We start from the raw sequence: 22,520 nt of genomic DNA on the forward strand, positions 1-22,520 counted from the left end.
AGACGCTTTATAGGATCATCATAAAAATTGCAAAAGCCTTTGTAAATGTGGACTTATCCATTTAGTTATTTATTGCTGTTGCTTTGCCAAGTAGTAACACATCAACCTTGGTGCATTCAATCCTTCTCCCACTTTATTTATTTGAAGGGTATATAGGCAATTCATTTGTCTTTTTGTTCTTGTGATTGTGTATATTTGTCATTTGAGTCCTGAATTGCAGCTATAAGAGATTTTTCTTTGTTGTGTTGTAGTTGATTTGCAAGAAATTTGCCTGATTTCTTTTTCATTCCCAAAATTTTGGTGTCTGAGTTGTTGTAGTATGAACTCTGCTTGTCTGTTTGTTTGTTTTTTGGATAGGATTTGATACATTTGGAAAGTCATTTGTTTTCAAAAAGTTTTTCCATTCCTTCCTTATGAACAGGTCAAATTCTGAATCAGTAATGAGGTGTTAAAGCGCCAAGTGGGTCAGGGTGGGCTGTTGATTTTTTGTGCGATAGATTTGTTTGACAGGAAAAATACCCAACCTGGTAGACTCGGGAACTGCACTCATATAAACGAGACTGACTTGTTTTATGTGAGGGACAAATGACATGTCTTGGTCAAAAGTTGCTCCAAGGTTTATTACAGTGGAGCTGGAAGCCAAACTAACGTCGTCCAGACTGATTAGATGATTAAATAGCATTTCTCTGACATGCTTAGGGCGGACTACAATAACTTCAGTTTTGTCAGAACTAAGGAGTAAAAAATTGGTTACTGTGACATTCAGCAACATTTACTTGCTCTGCACCATGGTCCATTAAGCATGCATAAGTCACTAGACACACAGAACATATAATTGCGCCAAACCATGACTCCCCAGGAGTTTTAGCATTGATTGTCCACAGGCACCATCTAATTTGTTATATTAGATGGTGCCTGTGGAAGAGTTTAACTATGTTCTTTAGGGGGCAAAATTTCCTGAGATGTGCTCACCTGGATAGAGAACTGAACTCAGTCACACATGAATTTGTGCAGAATAATTAACTTCTGCTTACCAGTTAATTGTTGTGGCCACAAATGTGCTTAGACGCATGTTGATCCACCCCGATAAAGTCACGTCCCTCCTGGCTTGATCAACAATTTATGGGCAGGACAGAGACCACCGAGGTGTTTCTTCAAACCTAGCTGTCCAGAGCCTCCAGGTTGTTAGAACCCTGTCTTATTGTGATTTCTGTCCCCTTGTGGTAGTTCTTGTTCAATATGAGTTTATCTCTTGGGTATGTACCACAGGCTTTCAAGATTGCAGTTATTAAACTTCTCCCCAAAAACCCAAATCTTTACACAGATTTTTGGCTAATTATAAGCCCATATCTAAACTCGCTTTCATTTCCGAAATTCTGAAAAAGCAGATGGAACATCTGCATAGGAATGGCTTGTTTGATGAGTTCCACAGAGCTCTGTCTTTGGAACAGTTCCTTTCACCCTTTATATGCTTCCCTCAAACAATATTATCTGAAAGCACAGCATCAGTTTCACTGTTATGATGATACTCAGTAATACTTGCCAATTTAGTCAAATAAAATTATTCAGCAAGTCAGACTTCAACCATGTCTTACAGATATAAAGGCCTGGATGACCTGCAACTTTTTACTTTTGAACTCAGAAAAAACTAAAGTCATTGTACATGGGCCTAAGCACATTAGAGAAGCATTATCTGATGGCATTACCTTGGCCTCCAGTTTCACTGTTTGGAATCTTGGAGTAATTTTGAATCAGGACATGTCCTTTGTCCCTCATATAAAGCAAGTTTCAAAAACAGCCCTCTTTCACCTACACAATAATGCAAAGATCAGAAACATTCTGCCTCAAGAGGATGCAGAAAAAGTAGTAGCTACATTTGTTACCTCTTGACTAGAATATTGTAATTCATCACTATCAGAATGTCCCAACAAATCCCTGAAAGGCCTTCAGTTGATTTAGAGTACTGCTGCAAGAATATCAACAGGAACTAGGAAAAGAGATGACATTTGTCCTGTGCTGGCTCCTCTTCATCAGCTACCAGTAAAATTCAGAATAGAATTTGAAATCCTTCTCTTAGTGTACAAAAGTCTTAATGACAATGTCCATCATATCTCCAAGGGCTCATAGTTCCTTATTGTCCTGGAGGTCACTCCGCTCTCTAGATGGAGGTTCCTAGAGTCTCCAAGAGTAAATCTGGAGGCAGATCGTTCAGTTATCAGGGTCATCTCTGTGGTTCTCTCTCTCTCTCTGCCCCATGCATGTACGTTACAATGTTACATGTGTCTAACTTAGTTTCTTCTCGTAATGTGTGTTTTGTCCCTCCTGTCCTCTCTCTTCCTGTCCCCGTCCTACAGGTGCTGAATTATCTCTGCTCCATGTTCCCGCTCAGTACCTGCTGCTTCAAGAGTTTCCTTTAGTTATCGTTGCACACTACTGCTCACTTCCCAATATAACCTCTTCTTCTCCCCTACTGCTAATAGTGCACATTTAGAACTACCTGGTTGCAATCACTGTATGTTTTCTTTATATTTTCCAAAGCATCAACTCTTCTCCAGTTCTTGTTCTTACTCCTTCCCTCTACAAAGTCCCCCCTCCTCCCCATCACACTCACTCTTACTGTCTCTCCCTGAGGCTTCTGCCTCTTAAAGGAAGTTTTTCCTTGCCACTGTGCCCGCCAAGTGCTTGCTCTTGGAGGAATTTGTTGGGTTTCTGTAACAACTCCGTACAGAGGGCGTGCTCTGTACCTTTGATATGATTCGATGCTATACAAATACATTTGATTTGATTCAGTAGTGCTGTAGCCATTGCTAGGTGAAGAGCTCCACATCACCTTCCTGGTTTTTGCTGGTGTAACTTGTGCTCCTCTGTCCTTACTCCAGCAAAATACTCTTTTACTAACTATCTGGCTCGCTAGATTAAACATAACTCCCCGTCTGTGGCTGCTACTGGCATAGCTCCATTTGAATGTTGTATGGGTTATTTAACACTGTTACCCTCTCAGGAAGGAAACGTCTGCACTTCTGTTGTTGCCTTGCAGTTTGGAGAGAGGCCTGATCTGTCCCACTTCGCGTCATTCCCCAGTCTACCTTAATTCGAGAGAACCAGCAGGGTCTCATGTGGAACCGGTAACCAGTCCGGTGGCTTGGACGGGTAAATTGGGCGTGGTTGGTCCCACTGCACGTCTATTAGTGGGATTGATTCAAGCATCAGAACAAGCAAGCACTACGATGGAGGAGCCGATGGCGAGCGAGAGGAACCAGGTAACCAGGTGTTTGTTTCTAACCTGCTGCCCTATAACGCGTGCGGGAATTTAACCGTTTACCTCGGTGTCTGATTTGATGGAGCCTTGATTAAAGTGCCAACATCATTCTTGAAGCCTGAAGTCAGGACCTTTCATACACACTTTCGTCAATGGCCGTACAGTCCAGAATTATCATCATTATCTGCAGCCGCACTAACCACAGACTAAAGGAAGCACAGCAGCGGCTCTAGTCCCTTAAGAGCCCCATACACCCTGTGCAGGGCACTGCCTGATTTAAAGAAGACCAGAAAATCACATGTGTCTCGCTCCCTGATGCAGCAATATCAGCATTGCAGAATTATGGACTTGCATCAACCTCCCAGCATGTCATCGAGGAGAAGATACAGAACCACCAGCTGCAAAACCTGAGCGGAGGAGCTTCCTCTCAAAGGCCATCAGATTTGTCACCAGACTGTGGCCCCTCCCCATGTGAGCCCCCACAAAGGCTGGTCACATTTGAAGACAATTAGCTGGGCATGGTCTAATTTGTGTATGCACTACTAAAGCACCTGGCTGAGATTGGTTGAATAACATTTAAGTGGAAAATGCAAAATTTATTTATGACGTACTCTGCTCTGCACAAGGACAGATAAAGAAATCCTGAAGGGATTTCCAGGTTTCTGAATAAATTATGTGGAATGGGATCAGTGTATCCACTTGCATGCTCATGCAGTATTTTGGAAAGTACCTGGGTTCTCTGATTCTATTGACAGAACAGCTCTAATGTGATGTTTAAGAAAGATAAAAATTGGTCCAGTGAGTAAGAAGACAATAAGACTTTTGCAGCAGATACTTCTGAGGTGTTGTAGAAATCTGAATTTACTATTAAGTTATCAAAATCAAACATATGCCTGCATTTTGATTACACATTTGACGATTGTGTTTTTCTCAAATGTCCGAATGAGATTCTACAATTTGTCTGTTCCACTAGATTATGTGTGAGGATGTCACTTGGTCTCTGGGTGATTACAAAGGGTCCTCCACTCTTTTTACAGACCAAACAGTTCAGAGAAAATAATATGCAGATTGTTTTAAAGGTGTGCATGTGAGTTTGTCAGAAGATCGTGTCACTTTTCAGCCCTGAACACTTGGATAACTTAGATTGATATGAAACTCGAAGTAACTGTGGTTGTTATGGTTAGATTGAGTTCACAGTGACTGCTAAATCAGATGTTGTTAGGGTGCTAGATTAACAAAGTATCTAATCTATGCATTTTATTTACATCTTTCCATGTGTTCTTTGTCAGATACTGAACCATAAGCGTCTGCAGGGCCTGGAAACGTGGCTGAAAGCAACCAATACAAAGCTGACTCAAGTAAATGGTCAGAGGAAATACGGGGGGCCCCCAGATGGTGAGTGAGTGAGTTCAGGCTAAACTAAGACAAACAAGAATTGAGGAGTTTATCGGTCAGATTTTTTTAATCAGCCACTCAGACATTGAATATAACATCAATAATTGGAAAAATAACAGTAGTACTAATACATTTTATTTAATGGTGGTATTAGACATTTTTTCATCATCTTCATGGAGCCACTGTACATGTTAATAGTACACTGCTTTCTCAAAGAGCACAAAACAGACAAACCAGAGGCTGTAGCTATGGATGAACAGGACAAAACGCTAACACAGGGATTATAGTAACTAAAAATCACAGTTGTCTGGCACAACATGATACATGAGCTGTGCAGATGGTTCAATTATTTATTTTTCACAGAGTCGTAAGAGGGGTACATAAATCTGACTCAATCTATAACCTAGTCTAAATGCAAACGCTCAGTTGATCATCTGTTCTGTAATGACAGTCAACCATTCTGATAATCAGAGACTGTCCATGATCTTCCTGCTTCTCTGAGACCATGTGTTGAAGATCATGACTAGTTATTGGCTACATGTGCAATTGACCAATTTCCACAAAACTCTAAGCCAAATCTGTCACCATGTCTGTCGGTTAGTACATGCGATTCATGTTTCTCTATTCAAAGTAACCCAAGGTTTTTCTCACCCTCAATAAAAACCAGCCCCTGAGGTCTATCAGAGCAGGGGTGCATTCCGGATCCTTATGGTCTGTAGTTCTGATGGGGACCAGGTCCCGCTGTCTTCAGAGAGCCCCAAAGTCAGCAACTGGACTGAGGCTCCATAATAAATATATTTTTTTTACTAATTATTTGGCTGAGAAGTGAAACATAGATGTATGTGATTGACTTCTCTACACTAAAAGAATTGGTCTCCAGCATAAGGCAAATATTTGAAACATCTTCATTACTTCAAGCTGAGCCACGAATGCCTGGGGTCATCAGCCACGTCTTTTAGGTTTGAATCTCAAATTGATATTGTGGCTTCATCCTGGTGGTCAAATTTGAGGTAGAAGCATATTTGGCTCCATTTTACTTCGTAAAATTCTGAAGTGATGCTGCAGCACCAGTATTTATTGGTTTTGGAGTCTGGAGCACAAGCACAGATGACTCCCACATCATACACATGATGCTTGTTTCGCTGTCTTAGATTTTGATTAAGATTTTAGCTCACAAAATATTAAATACAACCTTGCATTTTTACTTGAACTGATGAATAATGTGGATGGAGAAAATGATCCATTGACATCTCCTGTGTATTCTGCTATCAGTGTGGGATGGTCCAACTCCAGCAGCCCACTCTGAGGTCTTCATCAGCCAGATCCCACGGGAAGTCTACGAGGACGTGCTGATCCCCCTGTTCAGTTCAGTGGGTCCACTCTGGGAATTCAGGCTGATGATGAACTTCAGTGGCCAGAACCGCGGATTTGCCTATGCCAAATACAGCTCATCTGAGGTAGCTGCTCATGCCATCCATCTACTGCATGGGCACATGGTGGAGCCTGGATTCTTCCTCAGTGTCCAATGCAGTATGGAGAAGAGACACCTCTGTATTGGAAACCTGCCGGCAGCTACCAGGAAAGAGAACCTATTGCAGGTACAGTGGCACTGTTGTCTTTGTGATGTCAGGAACAAACTTGGTGCAATAAATGACCTAGAAGTACTATTTTTGTTCAAAAAGGCAAAGTGCAAGGAGATCAAGTAGATCAACCCTGACAATCCCAAGCCTCTGCACCTCAGTCAGAGTGGTCACCTGCCGAGAATAGAATAGAGTCTCTGTCTATGTTTAGGTCTATAGAAACTGTGTCTGTCCCCCGACCACCTCAATTTAGAAAAGTTTCTAAACAGAAGAGGCGCTATAAACAAAAACTTACCTGAAATCAAAACAGCCACAAATTCGGGCTCAAACAATACTGCAATTAAATATGGACTGTTGAATATTAGATCATTGTCATCAAAATCTCTACTAGTAAATGATCTTATAGCTGATCATCATCATATTGATTTATTTTGTATAACTGAAACGTGGCTGCAGCAGGATGAGTATGTTAGCATTAATGAAGCTACACCCCCAACTCATGTTAATTTTCATATCCCTCGTACCACAGGTCGAGGAGGGGGTGTGGCTGCAATATTTCAGTCAAGGTTATAAACCAACCCTAGACCAAACAGCTCCGTACTCCGCTGTCCATCAACAACCACCGGATCAGTCTGTGATGCGCACTGTTGAGGCTCCACCGTACAGTTGTGAGGACTCACGAGATCTTGCGGATTTGCGCATAATCGCACCATATAGCCGGTTGTAGTTTCCATAAAGAGAACCACAAAACCATTTAAACAGTTTAAACAGATTGTGTCCATCCATCCACTTATTGGACCAAATTAGTATCTTACCATCCACTCCAGTTACTCCTGCAATGGTATTCCCACGTCGCATCCTTTTTGTGGGTGTCTTTAAAGGATATGACGGGTTATAGATTTTGCAATGATTTTGGACCTCCAGAATCAGCATCTCCTCATCCATGATGTCAACAGGGTGAAATGATGCCAACCTCTTTACATTTGAGTTTACTTTAATTGACTGCACAGCATTGAGGAATAAATTCAGCTATAGAAGATGTTTATCTGAAAATGCTGTGGCTAAATTCAAAGACTCAGTCATCATTCCCAACAATGCCACATATAAATTCATATGAGGTTGATGACTTGTGATTAGCGCTATGGCCACACTATGTTCAAATCTTGATGATGCTTCTCAATAAGAAAGTACTCAAACAGAAGAGGCTGGCTCCCTGGTATGATTCCTAAATTCGTGCCTTAAAGCAGACATAAAGGAAATTAGAAAGAAAATGGTGTTCCAGTAACTCTGAAGAGTTTCACCAAGCCTGGAAAGATAACTTAAAAACATATAAAAGAGCTCTCAGCAGTGCTAGAAGTTGATATTACTCAGCACTAATATTCTATGGAACCAATGAACCAACTTCCAGTATCAGTCTGGGGGGCGGACTCGGGGGGCAGTTTTAAGTCCATCTACTCTTTAGCTATCCTGCTATAGGCCTAGACACTGAGCACCTCTCTGAGCACCCCACCCCACTCCTTGCATTTGCCGACATACTACTAACCATGTTTCCCCCAAAGTCTTTGTCTCCTCCTAGTTCTTCTCTCCTCTCTCTCCCTGTCCTAATCCCACAGGTGGTGAATCATTACTACCCCATGTTCATGCAATGCCTGCTTCTCCCATATTTCTATATACTTCATACAGAATCATATGTTCCTGCTTGCATCAGGGAAGGGACATGGAAACCTCTGTATCTATGTGACAGCTTTACATCCAGATCATTAAGTCTATTACTGCACATGACCCAAAGATGTGCTGGTTTACATTTCACAGCAGCAAATGCATTTAGATCAGTCATGTCATAGAAATAGTTTTATTTAATAAACAGCATCTTTAACAAATTTGTTGATATTATGAACTTGAGAAAAGTACAGTATCAACAATGCCTCTTTGTGCATTTCAAAATATTTTAGTCATGCTTTGTTTTTGCTCCTGAAACTTGGTATCTTTTAGCCTGGACGAGTGCATCAATATCAGGTACCATGTCCTGAATAGCTGCCACCTTCAGAATGTCATTCAAGTGCTTGTGTGTTAGCTTTGAGCACAGCTTTGTTTTATTAATATTCATTACTGAAAAAACTTGCTCACAAAGGTATGTAGTCCCGAACATGCCCAGCATTTTTGCAGCCAGCGCTGTTAATTTAGGGTACTCTGGCAGGCATTTTCTTAATGAGGGTGTCACAGCCAGCAGTCAAAACGATAAGAGCGTTTGATAGCGCCAATGCATCTGCTCTGGTGGGAGGCAGGGAGAAAAGCGCTGGAGACGTTGCTATGCTAGCGCCGCAGAAAATGACAGGTTATCGATATCTATTTTTTATAAACTTAAACGCGGGCTGGATATGGCCCCCGGGCCACATGTCTGACATGCCTGATTTAGATGATGGCTCCCATCCTCTTTCAGCAGAAATTAAGGAAGGAGTGCAGTTGCTGTACAACTAGATGTTACTCCACAGGCCACACAACTGTAATGCTGTGTAAAAACCTCCCTAATATGTGAACAGAACTGGCTGGTGAACTTGGACAAAATAATCACTGATGGGAAGGAAAAAACAAAAAAGAACCACAATGCCTAGTGCTGCTTTGTAACTACTTTTTTTTTCCAGGTAATGTGTGCACTTGTAGATGGAGTCAAGAAAGTGTCTCTGAAGCCAGGGCCTGGTATTGATGAGGTGTCAGCCATAGTGGCCTTCACTTCCCACTACACTGCTTCTATGGCCAAGAAGATTCTGGTGGAAGGTGGGTGAGCTTCTGTTGATGCCTATGGAACAGATAGTGGGTCCAGTCTGTAGGTCCACTTCTGTTGTCAACCGTCTCAATTGTGGGGAATATTTTTAAGTTTCACATTGAAAAGAAAGATTCATAGCTGTGATTTCTGGATGGAGTGAATTTGCAGCTATATCCATGCTATAGATATTTTTGTAGCAGTTTTAGTAAACACCAAAGTGACAGTTGACATCTGCTGTGGACACTGCTTTTGTAATCCCATTCTATTACACACTGATAAGTGTTTCAACAATTTACAACTCCTTTTATGTAGAAGAGGTGCAGCAACTGAACAACTGACAGACATGTAGGAAGGCAAACTGTTAACAGTGCCAACTTCATTTGTGGCCACTGTTTAATATTAAACTACCTCAACTGGTCACTGGTTTATCATCAGCGTTGTAGCCTTTGACCACTTCCTGTCAGAGTATCTGTTACTCCTTGAAACAGCTGAAGTCCTAACTGCTGCACTACTTCTCATTCAGTGTTCAAGAGGCAGTTTGCTCTGACCCTTTCAGTCAAGTGGCAGTCATCTGAGAGCTCCAGCAACTACGAGCCACTGCCTCCACACAAAACAGCAAAGAGCCTGGCATCACCTTGGAAAATGCTGCCACGCCTCCTCCTAAATGCTCCAAGGACCTCAGTTTCGCCTCCTTGTCTGGCCCAGGCCCCATCCACCCCTCCAGGTTTCTGCAGAGCAGTGGGGGAAACTGCTGCACCCCCCTGCTCGCCCTCCCTTGAGCAGCTTGTTGCAGCATCCCCAACAATGCTCCTGCAGAGGTTATGTGAGGCAACTAGGCTAGGCCAGCCACTTTATGAGATGTACTACAGCCATGTTGGGCGAGATAGATTCCTCTACTTCACCTACACTGTGCGTGTCCCAGGGATTACGGTTCCATTCAGAGGGTTGGTCATGGTATTACCTGGACACACTGCCACCAGCACGCTGGAGAAGGCACAGCAGGCTGTGGCCCTGCAGGTACTGCAAAGAGTGCAGTGTAACCAGTCAACCCCCACTCTGATGTCAGTTGTTAAGTCAATTATATAATATCCAGAAAAGTGTTTGATCTTAAATGTAGGTGATCTCTGCATGTTTTTATTCCATTTGACTATCTTCTTATTTGGTTTGTATTTGGCATGCTGTTTGTTTTGTTTTTTTGTTGATGATTGCTCATTTTAATTAAATGAGATGTAACAAGTGTGGCAAAAGCTCTATTCAGCCAACATGATTTCACCCGTTTCCACCACTGGAGTAAGAAATGCTTCTATGAATGATTTTAAACACTTCTATATGATGAGGGTGATGTATGCTAGAGACCCTAGCTCACAGTAGGCTAAGGTACACACTGGAATGGTCGCAAGACAGCTAAACCTGTAGCTCTTTGACTGTAGGAGGAAACTGGTGAACATGCTGGAGCCCAGATTTTGGTAACAGTGATAGAATTTCACATCATCAGGCCAAGAGGTAGGGGAAGGGGTGGGAAAAGGGATAGGGGCTGGAGACATTTCTGCCATTTCACATGGTTCAGACTTCAAATTAAACTGAGCTCAATAACAGACATACAGTCTAAAGCAGTGAACACACTGAGCTGAGCATGAGGACAGCATGACTGTTTATTTCACTGGACAGGAGACGCTTTAGTTAGTCTCTAGACTTACACAGCTGTTAACATGATGGTACAAGAAAAGGGTAAAGGTGTCAGGTTCTCACCTTGGTCCTGAATGAACAACTGATGAAGACCTTCAGCAGCTTTATGGAGCCTGATGCTGCTCTTAACATAAATAAAACCACAGCATTTTCCTCTCGTGCTCTTATTACGGCTTCAGTTGCTGCCTCTAGATAAGACTGAGTTTCAGGTCCAACATGCCCTATATAAGAGAAGTTCAGAGTAAAGATGTAGGGGTGGTAGACAGCAAGTTAGGCCTCTGATGTCCTCCTCCTGATCTCAGCCAGCAAATCAGCTCTGCAGATATCAAACTGAAGAGAGAAAACAGGAAGACAGGCTCTGAGTCCTTTGGCTCACTATTGTCACCTACCAGTCAACCTACAGTATCTAATACTGGATCTGAACCCCTTACAGAATCAACCAAGTTTGGTATTAAGAGAGTGACAACACTGATCATTGATTTAAAGCAATCTGTTTCTGTGTTAGAGTGCGTTTACCTCCTCTCTTGTGGACACCACCCGCAGCTTGACCACTCCGTCTTTCAGCTCCTGTTCTCCCAGTATGGCCACCAGGGGGATTCCAGCCTCCTCACAGTGCTGCAACTGACTAAGTAGTTTGGGGTTTTTCTTGTACATCATCTCTGCCTACATGCATTCACACAAATACACACGTGAATATAGTCATTCTCAAATCCACACTGACACATCAGGACATCTGTTCACTTCACCCTCATATCTTGTAGAGTATTGACCAATACTGGACAGACTTGATCTAGCTCTGTAGCATTACATTAATCTTAGTTTGTTATGTTGAAATCCTTAAGACAACACAAAGGTGTAAAATTAACATTTGGCTGTGGTTTGTGGGCTGCAGGTTTGTTCTGCTCAGTCCACAGAGAAGGACCAGGTTATAGATTTTCAGAGCGCCATAACACCACCAACTGTGTTTTTTTTTTTTTTAATTAGCTCTGAACATTTATCGCGGTGGAAACTTCAACCTAATGTGCTGTAACGCAGACCAAATTAATGAGTGATCGAAGGTAGTTCATGCTAAAGCTAAGTTTGACCCAAACAGCAACTGTATTTAATCTTTCAGACTTTGTCACCCTGTCATAGTGTTGAATGACCGAGTCATTCATTCATGTCAACGGCGTATCTCACCCTGACATCACTGGTATCTCACCCAGAGCCATTCATTCATATCATTGTGTTATCTGACTGGGAATCATTTAGTCACGTCATTGTATTATATCACGGTGATTTTTGTATATAATATTAAACCTGAGTGTCAAGAAGTGTCAGCAGAAATGAAACAACATGTTAATACAACATGACACGTACACACAAACACGCATAAACACACCTTCACTCCACCGTTCCACAGATCTGAGACTAGTTTCAGTCTCTCTTGCAGGAGGTTCTTCTGAGCCGACACCACCATCACCTGGACCTCTGTGGTCCGTACCTTCTCAGCTGAAGCCTAAACACCAGAACAGTGTTACAACCTGACACATTCGTTATCTGTACACTAATTGAACACCTGGGACATACAATTCAACAATGCAAGTCATGGGAAATGGTATAGAAACATTATGATGTTACATCACCTCAGCCTTCTGCTCCATGATAGAGAAGATCCTCTCAATACCAATGCTCACACCTACGCATGGCACTTTCCTTCCCTTCGGGTCAAACATGCCCACCAAGCCATCATAACGACCCCCTCCAGCCACACTGCCCACGCTGACACTATCCTCTGCATGAGCTTCCTGTTGAGCTTCAGTGGAGCCCAGGCCCACACCTGTCTGGGTCAGCACTGCCTCATAAATAACTCCTGTGTAATAGTCCAGACCACGAGCCAAGCTGAGGTCAAACACCACCTGGACATGACAGATGGAAAAATACAATGTACCGCAGTGCAGCAGTCAGTAAAGAAGACAAAACATAGGCCAGGGAGGCAGCAAGGATATTAAGGTCAGTGGTGGAATGTAACAAAGTACAAGTACTTCACACAATAATTGAATTTAATGATTTTATTGTCCTTATGGTCTCCGCCGAGAAAATTGTATTTCTAGCAAACAGCACTTTAAAGTTGCAGGTGCACAAGACCCCTAGCTAATGGCAGTGGTCATTCATTTTTCGCAGCAGTCATGCACTGTACAAGTGCAGTGGAGTAGAAGGTATAGATATTTGCTTTAAAATGTAGTGCAGTGAAAGTCAAAAGTATCCATACATAAATCTACTTAAGTACAGATATATGAAATTATATGTACAAGTACTTCGTTGCTGTACTTAAGTAGATTTAGATTTACCAGTAGCATCATCTGTATCATTGATAATTAAAATGGGACAGCCCATACTGTTGTGTTAAAATATACATAGTCAGCACACCTAATGATTGTAGACCACTGCATTAGGCAATACATTCAGCAAGTACCTTTACCTTTAATACTTTAAGCATATTTAAAAGCAAGTATTTACTTACTTTTACTCAAGTAAAATGGTTAATGTGGTACTTTTATTGGAGTACATTTTTGCTATCTATTTATATTTTTACTTAAGTATGGTGTTTGAGTACTTTCTTCACCACTGAATAAGGTATTCTCATCTCACCTTGTCTGTCACCTGAAGGAGCTGCAAGTAGCTGAAGAGCAGCTTAATGTCAGAGAGGCCAGCGCAAGCCTGTTTACTCTGAGACAACTTCTGGTCCTGGAGGAGTCTCTCTGCTAAGTCCATCCCACCTGCAACACAAAATGGTTGACACATCCAGTAGGTGGCACTGTGTTTGTAGTCACCTGGTCACCTCTTGGAAATATCTTCATCTGCTCAATGTTCACTAGCTTCATCTGCTGAAGGTTCACCAACTTCCACTGCTAAATGTTGATTAGCTTCTTTCAGTAACTGCTCCTCTGTGCTCATTAGCTAACCTGTCAAAATGTGAACCACTGAATTAAATTTATTGAAGGAATTATGGTCTTTAATATGACGATGAAACACTCAACACCATTACTTGAGGGAAAGTATAGATACTCTTGGTCAAATATTACTCCAATACCAGTGTAAGTTATTCAGTCAATTTTTTGCCTGAATTTAAAGCACTTCAAGTACCTACTTTTGAAAATATAAAAATAAGCATTAAAAGTATATTTTTAACATAACAGTCCAAACATATGCATGTCTAGGTAATGCATGCCTGTGGGTATGAGTGAGTGTGAATGGTTGCTCATCTTTGTATGTTGGCCCTGCAATGCACTGGTGACCTGCTCATTGTGAGATGGGATTGGCTCCAGCAACCCCATGACCCGAAAACAGATAAGCAGTAAAAGATGAATGAATGAGAGAAAAGTCCTCATGAATCATTATCGGAGTAACATTATCTACCCTGGAAAATCGTGTCTGGCTTGTCGACATCTGAAGAGATTATTTAGACACTGATTCAGGATAAATCCCATGGAGCCCTTAAGATTTTTACTGAAGCTAAAAGCCAACTTTATAATGCCTATAATGTTCAGTTCACAGAGGACTTAAAAACCTCATGAGCTCATGTTAGTTGTGCTGCTTGAAAGTATGTGAACCCCTTGAGCAGTTTAGATGTTTCTGTTGTTTTACCATGATTTTCTTATTTTATCATAACTGGTTTTTATGTATGAAATGTCAGATATATCAATTAAGTAGCCCAAAAACTGGAATTAGTGTATGTGCAAAAGTAAGTGAACAACCAGCTGCATTGGTTAAGTCAAGCAGGCAACAGACTCACGTGAAACACATTTGGGTGCTTAATTAATCATTTAAGCAGACCAATGAAATGAGACATCCTTGGGAAAGGGTTTGGCCTGCACTAAATAAAAGAGAGAGGAAACCAACCAAACCACTGTGGACATGAAGAAGAGGGTAGTGACAGCCCATCAGTCTGAGGAGGGCTATAAGATCATCTCCAAAAGGGAGTTGAAGCTGGGACGAATTTTAATGTTTTGTTTTTTTTTTTTTACAAAAACAGTGACCATGTCTGAAGGGTTCACCAACTTTTAGGCAGCACTGTATATGCAAGGCTGAATTTTATTCACTTTGAGATCTGTATTAAACACAGCTAAATTCACACATTTTATTTATGAAGGGAGAGGGTGAACTGAACACTGATGTCATACCTACTCTATGTAGTTCTGTGTTGTATCAACCCTTTAACACCTAAGATTCCTATTGTCCACCTGGACTTTTTGCTTATTTTAACTATAAAAGAGCCAGAAAATGTCCTGTGACTAAGCTTTTTTCCAGATCACTTAGGACCTTCAATATGTCAGTTTACAGTATGCTGAAAGAGTGAATGAAACAGTTAATGACAAAAGAACTGATTCACAGAATTTCAGTAATAGCATGGGTGAAATTACTGTAATGACCCTATATTGGCTCTGAAGCATAACTTCTCAGCTTCAGGAAACCGCTGGAATTTCTCTAGTAGTGCAAACATTCATGACGTTACAGTAATTTCAAGTATGGTTGTGTGAATGCGCTGCTGGCGGTACACTCAGTTTGAAACAGTTAAACTACTTTCATTTTTATGTTAAAGGATCTCACCCTGCATGCTCACATACTCCCCAATCTGGTCAGCAACCTCTTCTGAAAGGCCTTTCTCATTCACCATCTCCTTCTTCACATCAGCCCAGGCCATCTACAGAAAAGGGACAGAACCAGACAGCAATCAGAAAGGGTCAACATCACATTAACCACAGTTAATGGGTTTCACAAAACAGCCAAGCAACTGAACCTGTCTGTGTAAATAAGGTAACAAAGTCTCACCTTGTCCAGTTTATCGACTGTGGAGCAGATCGTACGGAACTTGTCAATGGGGACTCCACACACAGCAAACATCCCATCCAGAATACGTCTGTCATTGACCTGGAGACAGAAAACGAGGTCTGAAGTGACACTTACAATCACAGCTTTGTCCGTTTGAATATTCACCTGGAGTCATGTGGCAAACCTTGATACAAAAGTCTCCAAGCTCCAGCTCACTGAGGATCTCATGGACGATCTTCAGACATTCAGCATCTGGAATCATGGCGTCATACTGCCCTGCTATGTCAAAATCCTGACACACAAACAATCATGGATTGATGAATGAACAAAAGGGAGTGCAGAAGGACAGCTGCCAGATTTGGAACCACATTAGATAAAATAACATCAACACATGGTCCCTGGAAGAGAAAGACCTGGCCATGACTCACACATTGGTAAAACTCCCGATAGCGGCCACGAGTCATAGCTGGGTTGTCACGGCGATAGACCTTAGCAATATGGTAGCGCTTAATGTTGGTTATCTTGTTCATTGCCAGGTAACGAGCAAAGGGTACCTAAAAGCAAGTAAGTCAAGGACAACAGCAGAGCTGACTGAGGAAAGAGCAGCAGTCAGAGATTAACACTGTCTCTTCAATTATTTATTCTATTCAAATCTTCACCAAAAACATCATATTTAAAAAGTAACTTTTAAGAGAATCATGATGACATCTATTACATGTTCATGTCAAGTCAGGAAGGGAAACTCAGCTCTGATGCCGGATCAAAGGTAAAGCTGTGGCTCCTGCAGGTCACAAATTAGGCATCAGGAGATGTCAGTCACATTAGTAACTATGGTCCCTCAGTGTGAAAACTAAAATTTCCAAATAGGTTAAACCAATAAAGCCAAATAACTCGATAGCTTAACATAGTTATGCCATGAGCTTAAAAAAAGGATACAGTGAGGTCATATCTAAGGGAGAGCAGCTCTCCACCTTGGTCTTTCAGGTCGTAGATCAGTTTGGAATCTTCTCCATACTTCCCTGTCAACGTTTCCTGCACACCCACAGGAAGAAAATGAGTTTACATGCACGACTAATAAGCCTGATGGTAAGCTGCTGAAGAAACATACCTTTAGTTCAAACACAGGTGTGTCGATGGTCTCTGCTCCGTGGCGTTTAAAGCATCCAATTATGGTGTTAAAGACCTTCTCCCTGATTGCCATCTGCCGGGGGTTGTAGTCCCTGGTTCCCTAATAAAAACAAACACCTGTTGTTTTTCCCTCTGCACATTCATTTACCTCCAGCTCGTCATGACCCAGTGACAGTCAGTAACTCATTACAAATCAAATCAAATCAAATCAGATTTATTTGTATAGCGCCAAATCATAACAAAGTTACATCAAGGCACTTTACATATAGAGCAGGTCTAGACCAAACTCTTTATAAATTTATTTAAAGAGACCCAACAGATCCCCCGATGAGCAAGCACTTGGCAACAGTGGCAAGGAAAAACTTCCTTTAAGAGGCAGAAACCTCGAGCAGAACCAGGCTCAGGGGGGGCGGCCATCTGCCTCGACCGGTTGGGTTGAGAGAGAGAGAGAGAGAGAGAGAGAGAGAGAGACAGGCAGGCAGGCATTGGAGGGGGGGGGGTGTAGGCAGGAACATGTTGTTGCATGAAGTTCATGGAGTTGAGCTGTAATACAGAATTCATGCTATATGGGACCAGCAGGTGTTGCAGGAACATGGGATGGAGATGAGTCACCACCTGCAGGATGAGGACAGGGAGAGAGAGGAGAGGAACTGGGAGAGACAGAGACTTTGGCAGCTCGTGCCGTAATCAAGCTCAATCAAGCACATGCTGAAACAACAGGAAGTACGATGACCTGTCATCAGACAGTGGATCATTGACAGCAGACCAATGTTTGATCATTGTCCACAACAATATCTGAGTGAAACACTCAAAACACAGGGTACACAGGCGTGCACGCACGCACAGCAGCCTCACCTTCGCTGTCTTCAGGACAAACTGATGTTTCCCATCATCTCCTCCTAACTGAGCTTTCAGTTCCAGCAGTTTGGCTACTTCCTCATCAATCTGCAACACACACAAAGCAAGAAATGAGAACCTGGTGGTCAGCCCCAACATGAGGTGTTATCCAGGACCTTGCCCACCAGCAGAACCATACCTGAGCCACAGTGATCCCAGCAGAGGAGCACAGAGGTCGAACATGATTTGCAGACCGAAGGCCCACCAGACCAGAGCAGGCACGAGTATATAGTAATCCCCACATGTTTATGGCACACAAAAAGATGTCCAGACATGACAAAGTTCAGCAGGTGTGTAAATTATTCAAAGGCATTGTCCCAGCCCAGCAGGAGTGGACAAGAATCAGTAAAAGGGTAGTTGGGCCAGCAACAGCCAATCACAACCGGAAGAAGGCGAAGAAGACCAGTTGGGCCATCCAGGTGGGTTGAGCCAGAGACATAGATGAAGGTAATGATGGGAAGGTCATCCACAGTCAGGTAGGAAGAACAGGAGAAAATTGATAAGCAACCCTATCACTAGGGGAGGGCGGAGCATCATGATCATCATGATCATCACAGCATGTAGGATAAAACACGAGAAGTAGAAGGTCAATGAAAGAACAGCCCATCTAGCCCTCTGACTGACTCTCTCACTCACTCTCAAACACAGACAGACTGCAAAACATTTTGATACATTTTACCAAGAAAAATAAATCCCAACAAAACGCACTAGGATTTTAAGGTGTAAACCTATCATAATACCAGTTCTGGGGATGTCACTTTTAATAATTTCATCAAACAAATATCGATGATACAGGACCCTTCAAATGAATTAATAAATAAATAAACCCATCATTACCTTAGTTGATTTAGTAACTTTATAGCAATTCTTTTTTTAGAACATAAGTTTGTCATACATTTTAATGGGAGTACATTTTTATGATTTTCTTGGGGAAAATAAAACTTGTTTTTCTCAAGATAACCAAATAATCAAAGAACATTAAGTCTCAAAGTGCTCCAGTAGCCATAACATACAGTGGGTAAAATAAAGATTAAACATGTCACCATTTTTCTCAGTAAATATATTTCTAAAGGTGCTACTGATATGAAATTTTCACCAGATGTCGATAACCCATGCAGCCCACACATGCAAAAAAAAAAAAACTGTTAAGACAGGTTCTGACACCAGAAACAGAACTACAGGTGAGGCTGATCATATCCACTTTAGCCTGCTTCATCTGGACTAATGAGAGGACAGAGCCGAGCTCTTTCCTGGGTTTTACTGTGTCCCTCCCACTTGCGCAGCACACAGCTCACATTACTGCTAACACCTGGTCTCTGGTCCGCTGGGCTCCTGACCCTGATAGTTACTGAATTTATTAATGTTTGTTTCACACAACATTTTAGTTTTAATCCGTCTCTTTCTTCCCCTTCCCATCTAGCCATCTTCTTTTGTAAAGTCTGAAAGGCCAAGATCAACATCTGAGGATCCAGACTGATGTGACACTTAAAAGAATGGCTGATATAGGCACGGATCAATGAGTCCTACTGACATCATATCAGAATCGGAACAACCAGTCTGCTGCAGCTCAAATTCATAACCACTAGAATAATGATAATGGTATATGTGAACCTGGCGACTTCCTGTCCCCGAAGAAAAATGCGTCAGCTTTTCAGCTATCTGTGTTCACGAGAAGCATTATTGCATCATATCCCAACACCGTGTCTGCTAACGTCCCGTCACTTCCACTGCACTTGTTTAGCATTAGCATTATCACTGAGGTGCTGTCCTTGATGCTACCGGTTTCGCGCCGTGGGAGAAAGACTGACCTGCTCTTTGTTTGCCTTCTCTGACTTCAGTTTCCGGACCAGTTCACCCTGAACTTTAATGGCTTCATGTATCTGAGCCTTGTCCTCCATTATTTTTTCACGAATTTTCCGATGTTCACACAGACATTGACTCAGATACACTAACTAGAAAAGCGGTGGTTAAACTTGGAGGAACCGGAAATACGTGCGTTTTTCCCCTTGCTTTGTTTTATTGGCGGTTGGCAAACTACCGTCACCAACTGGTGAGGAGTGTGAATCAACATGTCTAACATTCAAAATATAATATCACGAAGGGGACTGGATACAAAACATAAAATCCTCATAATCAAATTAATCTCAGTAAGAATAATATATATTTTTAACACTCAACTCTTCAGTCTTTTTCCTTAATATTTATCACAGATCACACTCAATCACACTTGGTAGAGTTCCACCGGGATCCGTACTTATTATCCCATATATGCGTATATCATTGACGCAGCTCATGGTTCCTGCTTTTGAGATCAAACTTCCTGTGTAATAAAGCCCATTGTTAAAGGTCAAAGTTTAATTACTCATTAGTTATGTTGCTATGGGCCTTGACTGCTGCCCCAAAATATGTATATCAAAACATTACATGTCACTATCTTTCTTTCTTCCTGTAATCTGTGTTTCAACTTACTTACTGCTATTTACCTTACATGTCTTTTGTTTTCCCTGTGTTTTTGTTGTGGTCTCTTTTCTCCTGCTATCATTTTCTCTCTGTCCCTAGCTCTCTCTTGCTCCTCTCTGTCCTTCCATCTCCCTCACTCCCAACCATGGATGTCTCTGCCATCCCATAATCTGGTTCCTTCTGAGGTTTCTGCTATTTAAAGAAAGGTTTTCCCTCCACTGTCACTAAGTGCTTGCTCACAGAGGGATTTGTTGGGTCTCTTGAAATTAGTCCATAAAGAGTTTGCTTTAGATTTGTCCATTTTTAAGTGCCTTGAACAACTATAAGCACCTTATAAATAACATTTTATTTGATTAGACTTTTTCAGTATGTCTATTAATTCAAATCGTACTTCTATATTTCTAGGATTCTCAGTCATATGCCTTCTTCCTTGTGCATATTTCTGACAGTATAAAATAACATGATTGATTGTTTGGTCTTGTCCATAGTGTTCACATTTTCCTGTTTTTCCATTTTTCAGAGTAGTTGTAAGTGGTGCTGTTTGAGATAGTTGTCTTTGTGTGAGGAGTGGTGATGGCTGGCATTAGGGGGTGATCCTGGGACACCAGTGATCAACCCTAACCCTCCTGGAGGTGTTGTGGGACTAACTAAATGAAACACCGGTGAAAGGAGGTTCCCACCTGATGACCCCAAAGACATGTTAGCTATCACTGCTCACTGGGCTAGTCAGATATTATCTGTAGGGCACATCAGTGAAAGGTGAAGGTTTGTTGTTCGAGAGTTAGTCAATGAGTCCTGAATCCTGAAAAGCAAGTCCAGTATGTTCAAATCTGAGTTGTGCTATCAGACTCCCTGTCCCTCCTCTGTTCCTTCTTGCACATATAATTTCTCAAATATTACTTTGCATTTGTAGGGGAAGGACAGGGTCCAGAGGCCTTCTCTCTGTTCATGCGCCAATATGAGAGTCAGGTCATCAGGACCTACTCTGGCGCCAAACAAGTCAAAACAATAAGTAGAAGATATCTGGGGTGTCAGGAAAGAGAACTACACTACACATGGAGACACACACACACTACAGTGTCACGACGGGAAAACGGGGTGCGAGCGCGTTGCAGGAAGGACCCAAATGCAGGAGCCGGAAAACCAGATAGGTGATGAAGAAAACACTTTAATAACAAACGGACAAGGCAAGGGCGAAATTACAGGGCAAACGACATAATGACAATGATCCGACAAGGACTAGACTGAAAACAGGACTTAAATACACCGTGCTAAACAAGACACAGGTGATCCACATTAGGGCAGGGAAGGCAATCAACATGGGACACAACCAGGAAGTAACATAACGGGGAACACGAAGGAACCAGGACTACAAAATAAAACAGGAAGTTACGTGGACAGAACACTAAACACCAGAATTAACTCAAAACCTGACATACAGACACATAGCCTGTCTTAAATATAAGAAGGCATGTCACATGTTGTATGTTGGGATTCATCTCTGACTACGTTGTTAGTAGGGCCGATGTGAATAAAGAGATTCCCCATCTGACACCTGTGTCTTGACCATTTGATTCCTCCTTTAAACCACCTCTTTTCACCACAACAAATTCTATGGAACCGTCGTCTTTTGTTTTGTATTAGTAACTTACACTCACCGGCCAATTTATTAGGTGCACCTGTCCAACTGCTCGTTAACACTTAATTTCTAATCAGCCAATCACATGGCGGCAACTCAGTGCATTTAGGCATGTAGACATGGTCAAGACAATCTCCTGCAGTTCAAACCGAGCATCAGTATGGGGAAGAAAGGTGATTTGAGTGACTTTGAACGTGGCATGGTTGTTGGCGCCAGAAGGGCTGGTCTGAGTGTTTCAGAAACTGCTGATCTACTGGGATTTTCACGCACAACCATCTCTAGGGTTTACAGAGAATGGTCCGAAAAAGAAAAAATATCCAGTGAGTGGCAGTTTTGTGGGCGGAAATGCCTTGTTGATGCCAGAGGTCAGAGGAGAATGGCCAGACTGGTTCGAGCTGATAGAAAGGCAACAGTGACTCAAATAACCACCCGTTCGAACCAAGGTAGGCAGAAGAGCATCTCTGAACGCACAGTACGTCGAACTTTGAGGCAGATGGGCTACAGCAGCAGAAGACCACACCGGGTGCCACTCCTTTCAGCTAAGAACAGGAAACTGAGGCTACAATTTGCACAAGCTCATCGAAATTGGACAATAGAAGATTGGAAAAACGTTGCCTGGTCTGATGAGTCTCGATTTCTGCTGCGACATTCGGATGGTAGGGTCAGAATTTGGCGTCAACAACATGAAAGCATGGATCCATCCTGCCTTGTATCAACGGTTCAGGCTGGTGTTGGTGGTGTTGGTGTAATGGTGTGGGGAATATTTTCTTGGCACTCTTTGGGCCCCTTGGTACCAATTGAGCATCGTTGCAACGCCACAGCCTACCTGAGTATTGTTGCTGACCATGTCCATCCCTTTATGACCACAATGTACCCAACTTCTGATGGCTACTTTCAGCA

At 42.2% G+C, this 22,520-nt stretch overlaps 2 protein-coding genes across 8 annotated transcripts; one reads left to right on the forward strand and one right to left on the reverse strand.

Moving 5' to 3' along the window:
- Positions 1-3,165: 3,165 nt before the first annotated feature.
- Positions 3,166-10,468, forward strand: dnd1 (DND microRNA-mediated repression inhibitor 1). The gene is made up of 6 exons (XM_029511991.1): positions 3,166-3,260; positions 4,549-4,654; positions 5,927-6,252; positions 8,877-9,009; positions 9,522-10,059; positions 10,429-10,468. The coding sequence occupies exons 1-6, from the start codon at positions 3,228-3,230 to the stop codon at positions 10,466-10,468; spliced, it is 1,176 nt and encodes a 391-aa protein (XP_029367851.1). The 5' UTR covers positions 3,166-3,227.
- A 164-nt stretch (positions 10,469-10,632) lies between these two features.
- hars (histidyl-tRNA synthetase) lies at positions 10,633-19,493 on the reverse strand. Of its 7 annotated transcripts, XM_029512499.1 has the most exons (14): positions 19,330-19,466; positions 17,661-18,036; positions 17,480-17,569; positions 16,605-16,724; positions 16,433-16,528; positions 15,925-16,050; positions 15,681-15,788; positions 15,497-15,595; positions 15,275-15,368; positions 13,316-13,443; positions 12,310-12,582; positions 12,066-12,182; positions 11,201-11,347; positions 10,633-11,014 (listed from the first exon to the last, which is right to left on the reverse strand). In XM_029512499.1, the coding sequence occupies exons 2-14, from the start codon at positions 17,763-17,765 to the stop codon at positions 10,955-10,957; spliced, it is 1,563 nt and encodes a 520-aa protein (XP_029368359.1). In that variant the 5' UTR covers positions 17,766-18,036; positions 19,330-19,466; the 3' UTR covers positions 10,633-10,954. The 7 variants fall into 7 exon arrangements, with proteins under 7 accessions (XP_029368359.1, XP_029368362.1, XP_029368361.1 ...); XM_029512502.1 differs by lacking the exon at positions 17,661-18,036 and having other exon boundaries at positions 15,985-16,050; positions 19,330-19,493; XM_029512501.1 differs by lacking the exon at positions 17,661-18,036 and having other exon boundaries at positions 19,330-19,493.
- Between the last annotated feature and the right edge of the window lie 3,027 nt (positions 19,494-22,520).

The sequence above is a fragment of the Echeneis naucrates genome, chromosome 10 (assembly GCF_900963305.1).
Source record: "Echeneis naucrates chromosome 10, fEcheNa1.1, whole genome shotgun sequence".
NCBI classification, from domain to species: domain Eukaryota; kingdom Metazoa; phylum Chordata; class Actinopteri; order Carangiformes; family Echeneidae; genus Echeneis; species Echeneis naucrates.

Excerpts from the sequence above, each read along its gene's own strand:
- hars (XM_029512499.1), bottom strand. The coding sequence starts at position 17,765 with ATGTGGGGATTACTATATACTCGTGCCTGCTCTGGTCTGGTGGGCCTT. Across the intron at positions 16,725-17,479 it reads TTGTCCTGAAGACAGCGAAG|GGAACCAGGGACTACAACCC; the intron begins GTGAGGCTGCTG and ends TGTTTTTATTAG. Across the intron at positions 11,348-12,065 it reads TGTGGAACGGTGGAGTGAAG|GCAGAGATGATGTACAAGAA; the intron begins GTGTGTTTATGC and ends GAATGCATGTAG.
- dnd1 (XM_029511991.1), top strand. The coding sequence starts at position 3,228 with ATGGAGGAGCCGATGGCGAGCGAGAGGAACCAG. Across the intron at positions 4,655-5,926 it reads ATACGGGGGGCCCCCAGATG|TGTGGGATGGTCCAACTCCA; the intron begins GTGAGTGAGTGA and ends TTCTGCTATCAG. Across the intron at positions 6,253-8,876 it reads GGAAAGAGAACCTATTGCAG|GTAATGTGTGCACTTGTAGA; the intron begins GTACAGTGGCAC and ends TTTTTTTTCCAG.